The sequence below is a fragment of the Podarcis tiliguerta genome, assembly GCF_965153285.1.
Source record: "Podarcis tiliguerta genome assembly, chromosome: Z".
Taxonomy (NCBI): domain Eukaryota; kingdom Metazoa; phylum Chordata; class Lepidosauria; order Squamata; family Lacertidae; genus Podarcis; species Podarcis tiliguerta.
In genome coordinates, this window is record NC_139553.1 from 39,635,206 (window position 1) to 39,648,654 (window position 13,449).

Here is a 13,449-nt window from a genome sequence, read left to right on the forward strand (position 1 = left end):
TGCTGTCAGGATAAAATGGAGGTGGAGGCTGAAGTGTGTATGCTCTGTGGAGGAAAGGTGGGATAGAAGTATAAGAAGGAATAAAGTATGTAAACGAGCCTATAAGTGAATAAACTACAGTATATTTTTAACTTACTCTCCTAATAATTTGTATATAAATTATAAAAGTGGTATATAAATTTTGTTAAATAAAAAAAGAGGAAATGTTCAGACTTTCAGACAGTATGTTATGCCTGAGCCTTCACTGCTGAAACTCCCAACAGCATTTTTCATGCTCACAAACACCTGATGAAGGAACCATTGTGACATAACCCATTCAAGCAGAGTGAAGGGGCAACAGGCTGTCAACAGTGTCAGTAGTTGGGAGCTCCCATCTATTAAAAAGCCACAGAAAGTCTTTGCCTGAGGAATTAATCCCTTCTTTAACATTCATAATTGCTGGGTCGATTTAACAGGACTGGAGCTAACATTTGCTTGGATTTGGCACCATTGATAGGGAACTGCCTGCTGCGTCCTCCGCTTTGAAGTCACCCTGGTCTTTGGGCCTCCAGCACCTTCTTCAGCATGTCCAACCCATCTAAGAGGCGTATGATACTGGTGTTCCACTGGGTTAGGAAGAAGCCCCTGACAGAGAAGCCGTGCTCTACCATCTCGGCCAGACCTTCGGCCTCTGCACCGGCTTGCAACACTCCTCACATTTCACCCTACTTCACGAGGAGCAAGACACAACCCGCTCCGCTCAGGAGGTCCAGCAGGCGCAAGGTGCTGCGATTGCCGAATCTCACCGACCCCAAATTTTTAAGGTCCGTCATTGGCAGCGTTGGCCGGAAGAGAGCCCGCAGGCGTGGCAAGCAAAAGAAGACTCCAGCGGGAACAGGAAAAGGGGTGAGGGCTAGGCTAGAGGAAAGAAGGCTCCCAAGCTATTTGCGGGGTGGGATTGCTTTGGAAGATGCCTTCTCACAATCTCTACCCTTGAACCACGTAAGGACATAAGAAGTGCCTTCTCAGTGATAGCCGCCTGAAGCCTTCGGAGTGCAGTGCGAGTTCCTGCTGCGTTCTGGAGGCTTCAGGTTCCTTTCACTGAAGCCAGGAGAGTCTTGCTCTCCCGGCTTCAGCAAAAGGAACTCGAAGCCTGTGGAGTGCAATGGGAACTCGCGCTGCACTCCAAAGGCTTCAGGGATTTTGAGGCTGGCGGTGGGGGAAAGCAGCGCTTCCCCCCACCGCCAGCCCCACAAGCTCAGGGGGCAGCGGAAAGGCGGCACGCAGCCTTTGCGCTGCTCCCCGACCTGGTCTTTGAGGCTGGCGGTGGGGGAAGTAGCGCTCCCCCCCCCCAGCCCCAAAGAGCAGGTTGAAAGGAACCCCAGGCCTCCGGAGCCCAGTGGGAACTCCCGCCGCGCTCCTGAGGCTTTGGGTTGCCTTCACTGAAGCCTGGAGAGTAAGAGGGGTCAGTGCGCAGCGACTCCTCTCACTCTCCAGGCTTCCAAGGTAGCCGCCTGAAGCCTCCAGAACACAGCGGGAACTCCCGCTGCGCTCTGGAGGCTTCGGGTGAACACACCTTGAATGCACAGAACGCACCTTGTTTTAGAGGGGGAGAACAAGAAGAAAAAATTCTCCCCCTCTCTGTGCAGCGCCCCTTCAGCGAAGCGGCAGGAGAAATGGTCGGGTGCATCCTATAGAGCGAAAAATATGGTAATCATTAAAATAAATAGTAATTGTGGGTCAAAACTATACTTTAAATCTGTGGGTTTTGTTATACTCTTATTTTAAAAGGCACAAGAGAAGGGGGTTATTAATTGCATCCGAAATGAGTAGAAAGTGAATCTGTTATGGGTCAGTGACTCAGCAAAGCTCATGCTTTCATCATTTTGAAGATTATTCAAGCCTCTGAGAATTCATTCTTGCTTCCAAGGAGCAGGAGAGAGTGAGAGAGAGAACTAGGAGCTACTACTTCTCTTGCAGACATGGCTTATTGGAACCCCTTCCTTCTCTTCAGCTTGATGGCCCCCTGGACCATGCTCTATCCATCTCATGCCTTTCCAACTGGTGCGCCTGCATCAGCCTGTGAGAATATGTTACCTATTCACACAGGGACCCAGCCTCAGCAGACTCCAGCACCCTATGAATTCCTAGTTAGTACACCCTATTTCCTAAACGGGCAGCCTGTTAATGGTAAGTTTCTAAACTGGATTTTAAAAACTTTGGTTGATGATAGATAGATGTCTGTAATAATACCTTTGTTTTATTCAATAGTTTGTTAAAAATGAGGGGAGAAGAAATCAATATATTCTCATTAATTAATTCACAAAATTATTTTTTTAAAAAACACAAAAGAAAAATGTTATATAATGTAATTACTAACCCGAGCTAACATATTTATCAAGTTTTTCCTCCTAAGATATAGGTAGGCACAAATGCAAAACCCTTTGCAACCTTCTCAGTACTTCATCATAATGGTGGTATGCAACTAAGCTTTACTCAGAGTAAACCTACTGAAATTAATCAAAGTGACTAAGTTTTGTCCGTTAAGTTCCATAGGTGTAATTGGAGTAAAACCTAATTGAATACCAGATAGAGTTACAGTTTGCACTTAGTCTCTTTCCGGAAAAGGCTTTTGATAATGTTGCTGCATATGTCTCTAGTTTGTTGTGGGCATATAGGTACCCTCATCCACCCACCCTACCCTGTTTGTGGGTGCCCCGACCACCTCTAGATTCCTCAGTGCTGGAGTTTAATCAGTTATTTGAGAATTAAGATGGGCTCATAGACGGTTTCAGTTAACAGTGGGACAATGCAGCCTAACTTTGTTTTTCTGGACCAGGATATCACTTTGGGTATAAGTCATTAAGAACAACAAAGGCTGGTGATGGCCAGGCATCAACCCTTCAATTGGGTGATGCCTGTGAAAGACAGGGAATGGGGTCTCTCTTCCAAATGTGTGTGTCAGTGGGCAGAGAAGGAAAAGGTTAGGGTTTCAGCAGGGATGGTGTAGGCCAGTGGTTTTCAACCAGCCTGCCATGGCACTTAAGGATAATCAGAGGTGCCGCTTACAAGCTCCCCAGGCTATGGTGCCTCTAGGGCTGGCCAGCGGCTGCTTCCCAAGCCTCAGTGGGGCAGTGTGAGGAGGCACCTCTCTTGGGGGTGGGGGAGCAGCTTAGAGACCATTGGCGGCAGCGGCAGCTCCCCAAGACTCCCAAGGAGAGGAGAGGAGGCTGAGGGAACCCTCCACAAGGGAGGGTGTTTCAAAAGGGGTGAGGAGCTGCCAACTCTGCAGGCAAGGGGTGACATAACTGGGCTTCTGAGCCCCACAGGGGGGCCGAAGAAAGAATGTAGTTGGTCAAGAACAGCCAGAGAATATATAAGGAATGGGGAATCTTTGGTCCTCCAGATGCTGCTGAACTAAAATTGCAATCAGTCTCAGCAAGCACAGCCAATGGCTTTGAGCTGTAGTTCAGCCACACCTGGACCACCAAAGGCTCTCCAAACATAATATATAGCCTGTTCCTGGACAGGTTATAAACACCATTATAGATCCAGCTGCGGAAAACAAGCGATTTAACCAAACCAGGCTTATTTGTTACTTGATGCCTGTCATTTTTCTCCAGTTCAGATCCTTGGTTCTGCATACAGAGGGTTATTGTTGGAAGCTCGTGCATTTGGTTCCACAGCTGCACTAGGTTTTTGGCAAACTCCTCCCAATAATACTAAATTATTACAGGTAAGAGACAAACGGTCATTCTTTAGTGTCTGCTGTAGCAAAATCTTTGTCTGAAACAGTCCCTATTCCCACCCCGAACCAGAGAAGGGTCACAGATTGAACGATACAACTCATAGCTGATCCAGCTAGTTATTCATTTTTCCTGCACTTACAGTTTGATGAGGCGCTATGCCAGTGGTTAAGGAGTGTGTGGCCCTCCAGATGTTGCTGGACTCCAATCAGCTCCAGACAGCATGGCCAGTAGTCAGAGATGATGATAGGATTTGTAGTCCAAAATCTGGACAACTTAAATATCCCTATCTCTGGGATGTGGGGATAAGGTTAGTTTAGACTTCCTCACTCTGGTGTCTTCCAGATGTTTTGGGCTACACTTCCCATCAGCTGCATTAGAGAATTTGGCCACATCCTAGATCAGGGGTGGCTAATCTGCGGTCCTCTGAATGCTGTTGAAGCTCTAGCTCCCATCATCCTTCATCATTAGACATGCTGGCTTGGGCTAGTGGGAGCTGGGGTCTGACAATGTCTGGATGGCCACAGATTAATCATCCCTGCCCTAAACAGCCTGTCTGTGAAGAAATGGCAACATGTTCAGGAGAGCAAGTCAGAAAGGAAGGCCCACAGGTATTTTATTAAAATAAGTGGGAAGTTCAACACTTCTGATATCTGGACAGCAGAAGTGACCAAAAATCCTAAAATGGCTGGTTCCAAATGTCCAAAACAGGTTTGGGGGAACTTTAGCCCTCCAGATAATGGGATGATGGGAGCTGTAGTTCAGCCACAGCTAGAGGGGGGATGGCCCCCCACTCTTGGTCTATAAAATGTGTCAGGAATCATAACCTTCAAGATAATGCCATCAATTTAACTCAGATTGTAAAATTCAACATTTGAATTTGAACGTGCCTGGTTAGCTTTTAAAGGCAAACGAATCTCTGTAAAGGATGAATACTAAGTGGCTGCTTTAAAAAAAATGTTGCAATATTAAAAATCAGAGCAGGAACCTGGGCGATGTGGGGAAATGAATTTTGTTTACTAATGGATGGTGAACTAAATAAATTTATCTCCCAATATTTCTGGACTGGCTCTATAAAAAGTGTTATGGGGTCTTGGTTCTGCTTTAAAATAGATAAATTTGAGGAAGCTTATTTAAAGTGACATTGTGTCTCCTTTTGCAGTGTTCTGGAAATCCACAAGGCGCAGTGACTCATTCTAATACCAATTTAAAAACAGGACAAGACAGTTACACATGGCTTCCACCCAACTCTGGCTGCCCTTCAGTAGTTATATTTGTGTAAGTTTCACATGTTCTCTAAAATACTGCCTTCCCTAAATCATAAGACAGTTGTGAGGAATCTTCAGATATAGCTGAAACCCTTGTTCCTGGCCATCCCTGACTTGCTTGCTAGAGCTGATGGGAATTGTAGTTTAAGGCAAAGGTCCCCCTTCCTGATCTAGATTTAAGCTTCTTCCCATGGCTTCAGCAGCCTCTTTTGATGGCTGCAAACATTACTAGGCAATTAATGGGAGATAATTTTCTCCATGATTTCATTCTGCCAGGCATAAGCCAAGTTTATTTTAAAAGTATAGGGGTTGTTCATTAAAGATTTTCCCTGACCCACTTCCAGTTATCATAGGAGGATAAAATTGCACATGTACATCTCTCACTAGGTAATGTGGTAATTTGTAGCTCTGAACTCCTAACAGTTTCTCTGTTACGGGTGCTAATGTGGAGTAACGTCTGGTAATGGAACCAGTTGAAGCAGAGCGGTCATCAGGTTCCTGTACTTGAAAGCGCACACACCATGGCAGACGTTCGATGAGATGAAAGGGCCTTATGGGGAAGATGCCCCATCGTATGACGTAGTCAAGCACTGGCATCGTCAGTTCAAGTGTGGTCAGACTTTGGTGGAGCAGCTCCCATTCCTGAGCATCCACAGTCTGTCATTGATGAAGCCACTTCATTGATGAAGTGGAGATCACCATTCTGGAGGAACATCGCATAACCATTTGCCAGCTAGCTGCAGATGTCAAGATCAGTGTGGCTCTGTAGAAAAAAATCATCCATGACCATTTTTTCATGGGAAAAGATGTCCACACTGTGGGTTCCTCGGCTGCTGCCTTCCCAGAAGCAGGAACGAGTCACATACTCATGGGCTCATTTGGCCATGTGTCACAAAAACCATGATGGCTTCTTCGCCAGACTAATTATTAATTACTCAGGATGAAACATGGGTCCATCATTATGACCCAGAGACTAAATCCCAGTCCAAACAATGGAAACATTCCGCCTCACCACCTCCAACCATCAGCAGGCAAGGTCATGCTCATGGTCTTTTGGGACCAGCATGGAATAGTGAAGATGGATTTCCTGGCAAAGGCTACCACAATTACCGGGACATATTATGCTTCACTGCTGCAGAAATTGTGGAAGGCCCTCAAAACTGAGAGGCGTGGTATGCTGACCAAAGGTGTCTGCCTCCTGCAGGATAACGCCCCGGTTCACAACACACATGTTGCTCAGATGGAAGCATAGCCCTGTGGCTATGAAATCCTTCCTCACCCCCCTTATTCTCCAAACCTTGCACCATCAGACTTCCACCTCTTTCCAACCAGTAAGTTATTTTTGAAAGGCAAGCTTTTTCCATACGGTGAAATGCTGATTTCTGAGGTCGTTGTGGCTTCTGACGCAACCTGCCAACGAGGTCTCCACAACTGCATAAAGCGATGGGAGAAGTGTTTGACTCTTGCTGGTAGCTATGTGGAGAAGGACTAATAACTGTGCGGAGTTTCATTTGTCTCAGTCCATGGGAAGTATGTCAGGGGAAATCTTTAACCCTCGGATAATGAACTTTAGGAACTGCATCAAAGTAATTACAAACTGAAGAGGGTTTTTTAATAATAATAATAATAATAATAATAAGAAGAAGAAGAAGAAGAAGAAGAAGAAGAAGAAGAAGAAGAAGAAGAAGAAGATTGTAGGAGTAGGCAGAGCCCAATCTCAATATGCATTGTAATTGTGATGTCCCTTTTCCTATTGTATCAGGGCTACAGTCGCCCAGTCTCATGACATCTACTGGACCAACGTCAAATCCAAAGTGATCTGGAGAAGTGAGTAACTTACCACCATGTGACATAAGTTCCCAGTCTTTTTTTAAAAAAAATAATAATAAGTGAATGGAAGATAAGATTGAAATTGTTTGATGTGTTTTAAATTGTTTTTTGTTTTGTTCTATTAGTTTAATATGTGTTAGGTGTTAGTGTTAGTGTTATGTAGTGTTTTTGTATTGTATTGTCCATTTTTATTTCTTCTATGTAGTGTTTAAATTGTTGGAAAAGTAATAAGTTCCCAGTCTTAAGGTAACTATGCATCTCCCCTGAAATTGAATAGGCCACAAGTACAGATGGCATTGGGATCAATATATCCCAATAACACAGCCTTCACCAACCAGGTGCCCTCTAATGCTAGCAACTAGAAGTCCCATCAACCCCAGTCATTGCTTGTGGGATGGCTTTAGACTTGTAGTCAAACATTTGAAGAGAACAAGACTGGTGAAGGGCAATAACATATCAGCTGGTATAGTGTTTTGCTTGGGTACTTGATACCCCGCTATGGGATCAGGAGAAATGTTCTTTGTTTTATTATGAGTCAGAAGGGGTTACTGGATTACATGAGACTGCCTTGTTTGATAGTCTCTGGCCCTAGTAAAATCATTAGCTATGATGGAAGTTGATGAGTGTACCTTTCATTTTAAAAAAAAACAACACCTTATTGTTGGTAGAAAAACTGAATGCATAAAACTCAAAAGATATCAGGATGTAGTTTTGCAAATTTCATGCTCTGTGCCCCACTGGACCCAAAAGCAACTAACACTGACTGGAAAAGATGCACAATGTATTGATGTAATTTTTGGAGCATCACTGAAAACATGCTCAATGGTCTGAATGATGTGCCTTGCCTGCTTCTTAATGCACACTAACACAATGAGGAGCATGTGTGCTCAATGGCCATGGCACGCTGACCGATTGTTGATGGATGGGGAGGAAACAGAAAACCAGGCGAAAATGGGGAAAAATGAAATATACTGGAAAGGGCCTGGTTAGGGGTCTGACAACCCAAACAGGCCCATTTCACACCACAACATTTTGTTGCAAGCTCCACTTGCATCTCAACTTTAACCTGTATCTTCATGACTCTGATTTTCTTTCCACCATTGCAGATTCCAAAGCTACCTGTGGAGTGGAATCATTTACAAGGTCATCCGCTGATGCAGCAATCTTTTCTCTGCTCCTGATTTTACTGGGATACATTTAGAAACCAGCATACAGCAATTTACTTGCATTCTTTAGTAATCTAAACACATTGTTTTGTGTGGGATGTGCATTAAATAATAAAGAGCTCTGCTCATTGCAGTGAATACTTTCCTGAACTTGTGCTTGCTGTTTCAATTGGCATTTTGTGTACAGCTTTTCTGCTCCTTCTAGCATAATCTTTAAGACACTGGGGATGGGATAGATTAAAAAAATAAAAGTGTTTACACTCCCAAGTGCATGTTTAATGAAAACTGGGCAACATCCAGTGATGTTCATCCACTTGTACAAAGGAAATTCCCTTTTGCAACAGGACTTCTGGTCCCTCTTTCCCCCCTACAGCTCCTCATATCCCCACAATATCTGTTCCAAAGCATCCCTCAGCTCTCCAGAGCAGATTTTGGGGCTACAGATGAAGTTGCAGAGAGAACAAAGCAGTCTTGTTGTACAAGCAGACTTCATTCCCATGACACTGGATGTCTCCAAAAGAGCCTTAACTCACCTAAAGGGTGAAACCTTTAAAGCCCTAAACGGCCTTGGTCCTGTATACCTGAAGGAGCGTCTCCACCCCCACCGTTCAGCCCGGACACTGAGATCCAGTGCCGAGGGCCTTCTGGCAGTTCCCTCATTGCAAGAAGTGAGGTTACAGGGAACCAGACAGAGGGCCTTCTCGGTAGTGGCGCCTGCTCTGTGGAACTTCAGATGTGAAGGAAATAAGCAGCTATCTTCTCTTTAAGAGACATCTGAAGGCAGCCCTGTTTAGGGAAGTTTTTAATATTTAATGCTGTATTGTTTTTAACACTTGATTGGAAGCCGCCCAGAGTGGCTGGGGAAACTCAGCCAGATGGGCGGGGGCATAAATAAATAAATAAATTATTATTATTATTATTATTATTATTATTATTATTATTATTATTAACAGGCTTGTTGGATCTTCCAGGGAAAGTATCCCAGAGTTATGTGGCAAGTTCTGGTAAATTTGTCCTAAGCTATTAACAGCCTTAAGGGTCAATGTCTAATTCTTTAAACTAGGCTTAAAAGCAAACAGGCAACCTAGCCAATTGATATAAAATTGGCACAATATGCTCCAAGTTTGAAAACCCTCAAACATTCTATTCTGACCACTCAATTCCAGTGTCATAGATTGATTTTCTCTAGATCAGGGGTGGAGGGACCGCATTCCTTTATGAGCAATCTTTGGAGTGGGGGCACATGCCAGTGGGGGGTGGGCTATGGGTATGACTTTCACCTTTGCACAGTAGGCTACATTCCAGCCATGCAGAAGTCAAAGTTTTCTATACTCCCATACCACACATTTTTCTATCCAGGCAAGCGAGAGGCATTATTATTACAATTAACATTCTGTCCAGGCAAAACTACTCAGGGAGGGTGAGGAATTGGCCTAGAGAAAGTCATGGCTGGATAGAAACCTAAAGGGCCAAAACAGGCCTGTTCTAGAAACATCCACAGCTTATGAAATGGTAGATACTACCTGAGGATCTAGAGATAAAGCTGTGTCCAAGAGCACCATGCCTGCATATTTGTTCCTTCAGGAATAGTAAAGTCATAAGCCCTAAACATAGCACTTTCATCTTACCAGGTTAAAGTTTCAGCTAGTTTCATCATGCCAAAACGGAATTTCAAAACACTGATTCAGGATAACCACCTCCTCCTTAGGTTTAGACCAGGGGTAAGAAACCTTTGGCCTTCCTATTGTTGCTAAACTGTGACTCCCATTGGTCCTAGCAAACATGGTCAATGATGCACCTGGCTTAGACGGTGAAAATGAGAACAAACTGTGGTCATTAGTATACCCAACTCTGCAGCTGATGTTTCCCACTGGTTTCATGTAGTAATCAAAGAGCAAAGAAGAACAATCTGGCACCCATTAAAATAGGGATAAGTCAACATGATGCCACCCCCCACATGTTTTGGACTACAAGTTCCATCACTGAAGCCAACAACAGCAACCATGTGTTAAGAGTAATGTATCAAATGTACCTTTCATGAAGGTCAGCATGAAAAACAAACCCAATACAGTATTCTGTCTGTCTTGTCAACATTCTCACATTTGCATTATTTCAATCTGTGTTTTATTTCTTTATTGCAATTTTATTGATACAGTATTAGAAACTTATTGTCCTCTCTCCTCACGAGATTATGATCAATATGCTCCACACTTTGTCAAATACATGTTTATTAAGTTGCTTTCATTGCACCGTGGTTTTACTTAATGTTCTCCAAACCCTGGAAAATAAAAAATGAAGCAAATGAGTTAAATGTGCACAACGCTGCTGCTATCAAATTACACTACATAATCAGGTTTAACAAACCCCTTTTCAAGGTGGTGTCCTCCTTAATCCCATAAACAGAAAAATACTAATTGCGCAAACACATAGCAAGTTGCTCAACTTTTAATACTAGCAAGCGCAGGCAGGTTTGCACTCTCCTTTGGTACATCAGGCTGCCACTGACAGAAGTGCTCTGCCATCACAGGACCAGGAAAGAAGACTCCTTAGGGCAGGAGTGGGGAACCTTTGGCCCTTGAGATGTTGCTGAACTGCAACTCCCATCAGTCCTAGCAAATATGACAAATGGCCAGGCATGATGGGAGTTGTAGTTTGGAAAGTTATTCAGTCTTTAAAGATGCCCCATAACTACCCACGGGGAATCTACACAAGTAATGACAGCTGTTCTCCAACTTGTGGAAGATGATCAGGAATGCACAAGAGGGGATAGGGCATACACGGTCATCCCTGTTTCTTTCTTCACATCATTAACATCATGTGGAGAAACACATTTCTGAAAAGGGCTCTGCTATGAGCAGAACATGTCATGCACATTATAGTATTGAACACAGATTAAGGATAAAAATAACATTGTGCAGAGGAACAGAAATCATTTAGGGGCCAAAACAAATGTAAACTGTTGCGGCATTTAGCTCCCCACCCCCACAAAAGAAAAAGTGTTGTGACTTTGCAACTAGACAGCAGCATGCAAGGAAGTTTGTTCAAACCAACCTTGGAGTCAAAGTACTGATTTACTCCAGACACACGCTTGTCTCTCTCCAGCAGGTACCACTGATAGGTGTTCCGAGCAATTCTCTTCTCCTGGGCACATAAGAAATAAGGTGGACAATGTGTAAACAAGAGGCAGTGGGAGACAGATAAAGTGAGAAGACTTAAAGCAAAGTTGACAAAAATGTGAAATATTGAAAAATTCAACAGATGCGGGCAGACCTATTCCTTTTTTGAGATGAAAAGCAGACTGCTCAGCCCTGCTTCACAGCCTAGCACTGAGGCTCAGATATACAAATGACAGACTGTCCTTGTCATTCTTAGCTGAAGGTATGATTATTTGGATGTTGTAGGCAATTCAGGGGACAGCACTGTGTGGTTCAATAGATGTGGTAAGAAAGCCTATGTCTGAACAGCACTGCTGCAAAACTGCAGGTGTGAGTGAGGCTCATTTCACTTAATATGCCCACCCCAAAAAGAATATATTCATAAACAAAGAAAATCAACTAGAGTTTCAGCTTTAACATATTTGTTCATGGTTTATTTGTTAATTTAATTTAATTTATATTAAATTTAATAAAAAATCATCCTACTGAGCCTTTTTCTTACAATTATTTTAATTTGCGTTTTTTACAAGTCGTCATTTACCATTCTTCTTTATTTTCCTTTTTTTAAAAAAATCCTCACCTTTACTAATTAAAACATTGCTATATCTCTCTTCATCCAATCAGAATTCAGGGTGGCCTATATGTAACCTTTTATTTTTTAGAACCCAGCTTAGAGCCCAGACACCAGTTGGATACTTTTCTTCTGCATTATCTGCCTATCTACTGGGACAGGGATCTGAAAGGTACACATTTCAAATAGCAATTATTGTCTGTTAATGTTAAAGGTAAGAGGTAAAAGTAAAGGACCCCTGACAGTTAAGTCCAGTCGCAGACTGGGGTTGCAGCGCTCATCTCGCTTTACAGGCCTAGGGAGCCGGCGTTTGAACCACCAACCTTCTGATTTGAACCACCAACCTTCTGATCAGCAAGCCCAAGAAGCTCAGTGGTTTAGACCACAGCGCCACCTGCATCCCATCTGTTATTGTTAACTACTTTAAAAATATTTATTTTCCTCTCCTGTAATACTCTACTAGCTGCCCTAGAATAAACCTACAATGACAGTGTAGGGCAGTGGTTTTCAACCAGTGTGCAGTGGCACCACGGAGTGAGTTGAATGGTGGTCAGGAGTGCCGCGGGCAACAATGGCTTCTGTCCCTCTTTCCTTCCCTTCCTCCTCTGATGCCCTCTCACGTCTCTGCCTCCCAAAGGCTTGTACGGCTGTTTGTTGCAGCAGCCCTGGCTACAAGCACCAAAGGTGAATGGTGCCTCTGGGACTGGCCAGAGGAGAGGAAAGGAGGTGGCTGAGGGAACACTCTACAAGGGAGGGTGTTTGAGAAAGGGTGAGAGGCTGCCAGCTCTGCAGGCAAGGGGCGACATAACTGGGCTTCTGAGCCCCACAGGAGAACCGCAGAAAGAATGTACTTGGTCAAGGGAGCCATGGACTCAAAAAGGTTGAAAACCTCTGGTGTAGGATATAAATTACATCAATAAATAAAACTTGTCCAGGCCTCATGTATTGTGACTTTGTCACATTCAGACTGGGCTGCTGAAATGCACTCTACATAGGGCTGCCATTAAAGAAAGTTTGGATACTTCAGCATCCTGTTCTCACAGTGGCCAACCAGATGCCTATGGGAACCTGAGTAAAACATCACTCTCCCAACATGTGAACCGCAGCAACTGATATTCAGAGACATATTGCCTCTGACACATGAGGTAGTACATACCAGTGGCTAATAGCCCTTGAAAGAATTAGCCTCAGAGAATTTGGCCAACCACTTCTTAAAGCTATCCAAGCTGGTGGCCACCAATGCATCTCCTGGGAGTGAATTCCATAGCAGAAGAGTGTTTTCTTTTGTTCGCTTTGAATCTTCCAGCATTCAGCTTCATTGGATGGCCCTGGGTTTTAACATTATGAAATGGGGGCAGGGGACGACGACACGACTTTCCCTATCCTTACGGGCTTTAAAGCCTTAAAAAGGTTTTTGTCACAGTTATTCGAAGGGCTGTCAGTTCCCACACCCAGTTGCCCATTCTCTGCGACCAACCACCAGGTGAAGTTGAATTGCCAGGCACAAGGCAGTCTAAGAAATAAGTCAAACCTGCTGGAGCAGGCCATGGGCCATCAAATACAGTGTCCTTTTGCTCACAGTGGCTGCCCAGATGCATATGGTAAACCTATAAACACAAACACAACAGCACTCTCCCTGTCATTTCCAGAAACTTATATTTGGAAGCATTGCTGCCTCTGACTGTGGAGGCACCAGAGCATAGCTATGATGGCGAGTAGCTTCGTCCTCCATAA

The 13,449-nt window shown here is 43.9% G+C and overlaps 1 protein-coding gene across 1 annotated transcript; it reads left to right on the forward strand.

Moving 5' to 3' along the window:
• Positions 1–1,816: 1,816 nt before the first annotated feature.
• Positions 1,817–8,139, forward strand: LOC310668983 (putative defense protein 3). The gene is made up of 5 exons (XM_083422365.1): positions 1,817–2,169; positions 3,603–3,715; positions 4,888–5,003; positions 6,756–6,820; positions 7,930–8,139. The coding sequence occupies exons 1-5, from the start codon at positions 1,962–1,964 to the stop codon at positions 8,022–8,024; spliced, it is 597 nt and encodes a 198-aa protein (XP_083278491.1). The 5' UTR covers positions 1,817–1,961; the 3' UTR covers positions 8,025–8,139.
• The last annotated feature ends 5,310 nt before the right edge of the window (positions 8,140–13,449 follow it).

Excerpts from the sequence above, each read along its gene's own strand:
- LOC310668983 (XM_083422365.1), top strand. The coding sequence starts at position 1,962 with ATGGCTTATTGGAACCCCTTCCTTCTCTTCAGCTTGATGGCCCCCTGG. Across the intron at positions 2,170-3,602 it reads AAACGGGCAGCCTGTTAATG|TTCAGATCCTTGGTTCTGCA; the intron begins GTAAGTTTCTAA and ends ATTTTTCTCCAG. Across the intron at positions 3,716-4,887 it reads ATAATACTAAATTATTACAG|TGTTCTGGAAATCCACAAGG; the intron begins GTAAGAGACAAA and ends CTCCTTTTGCAG.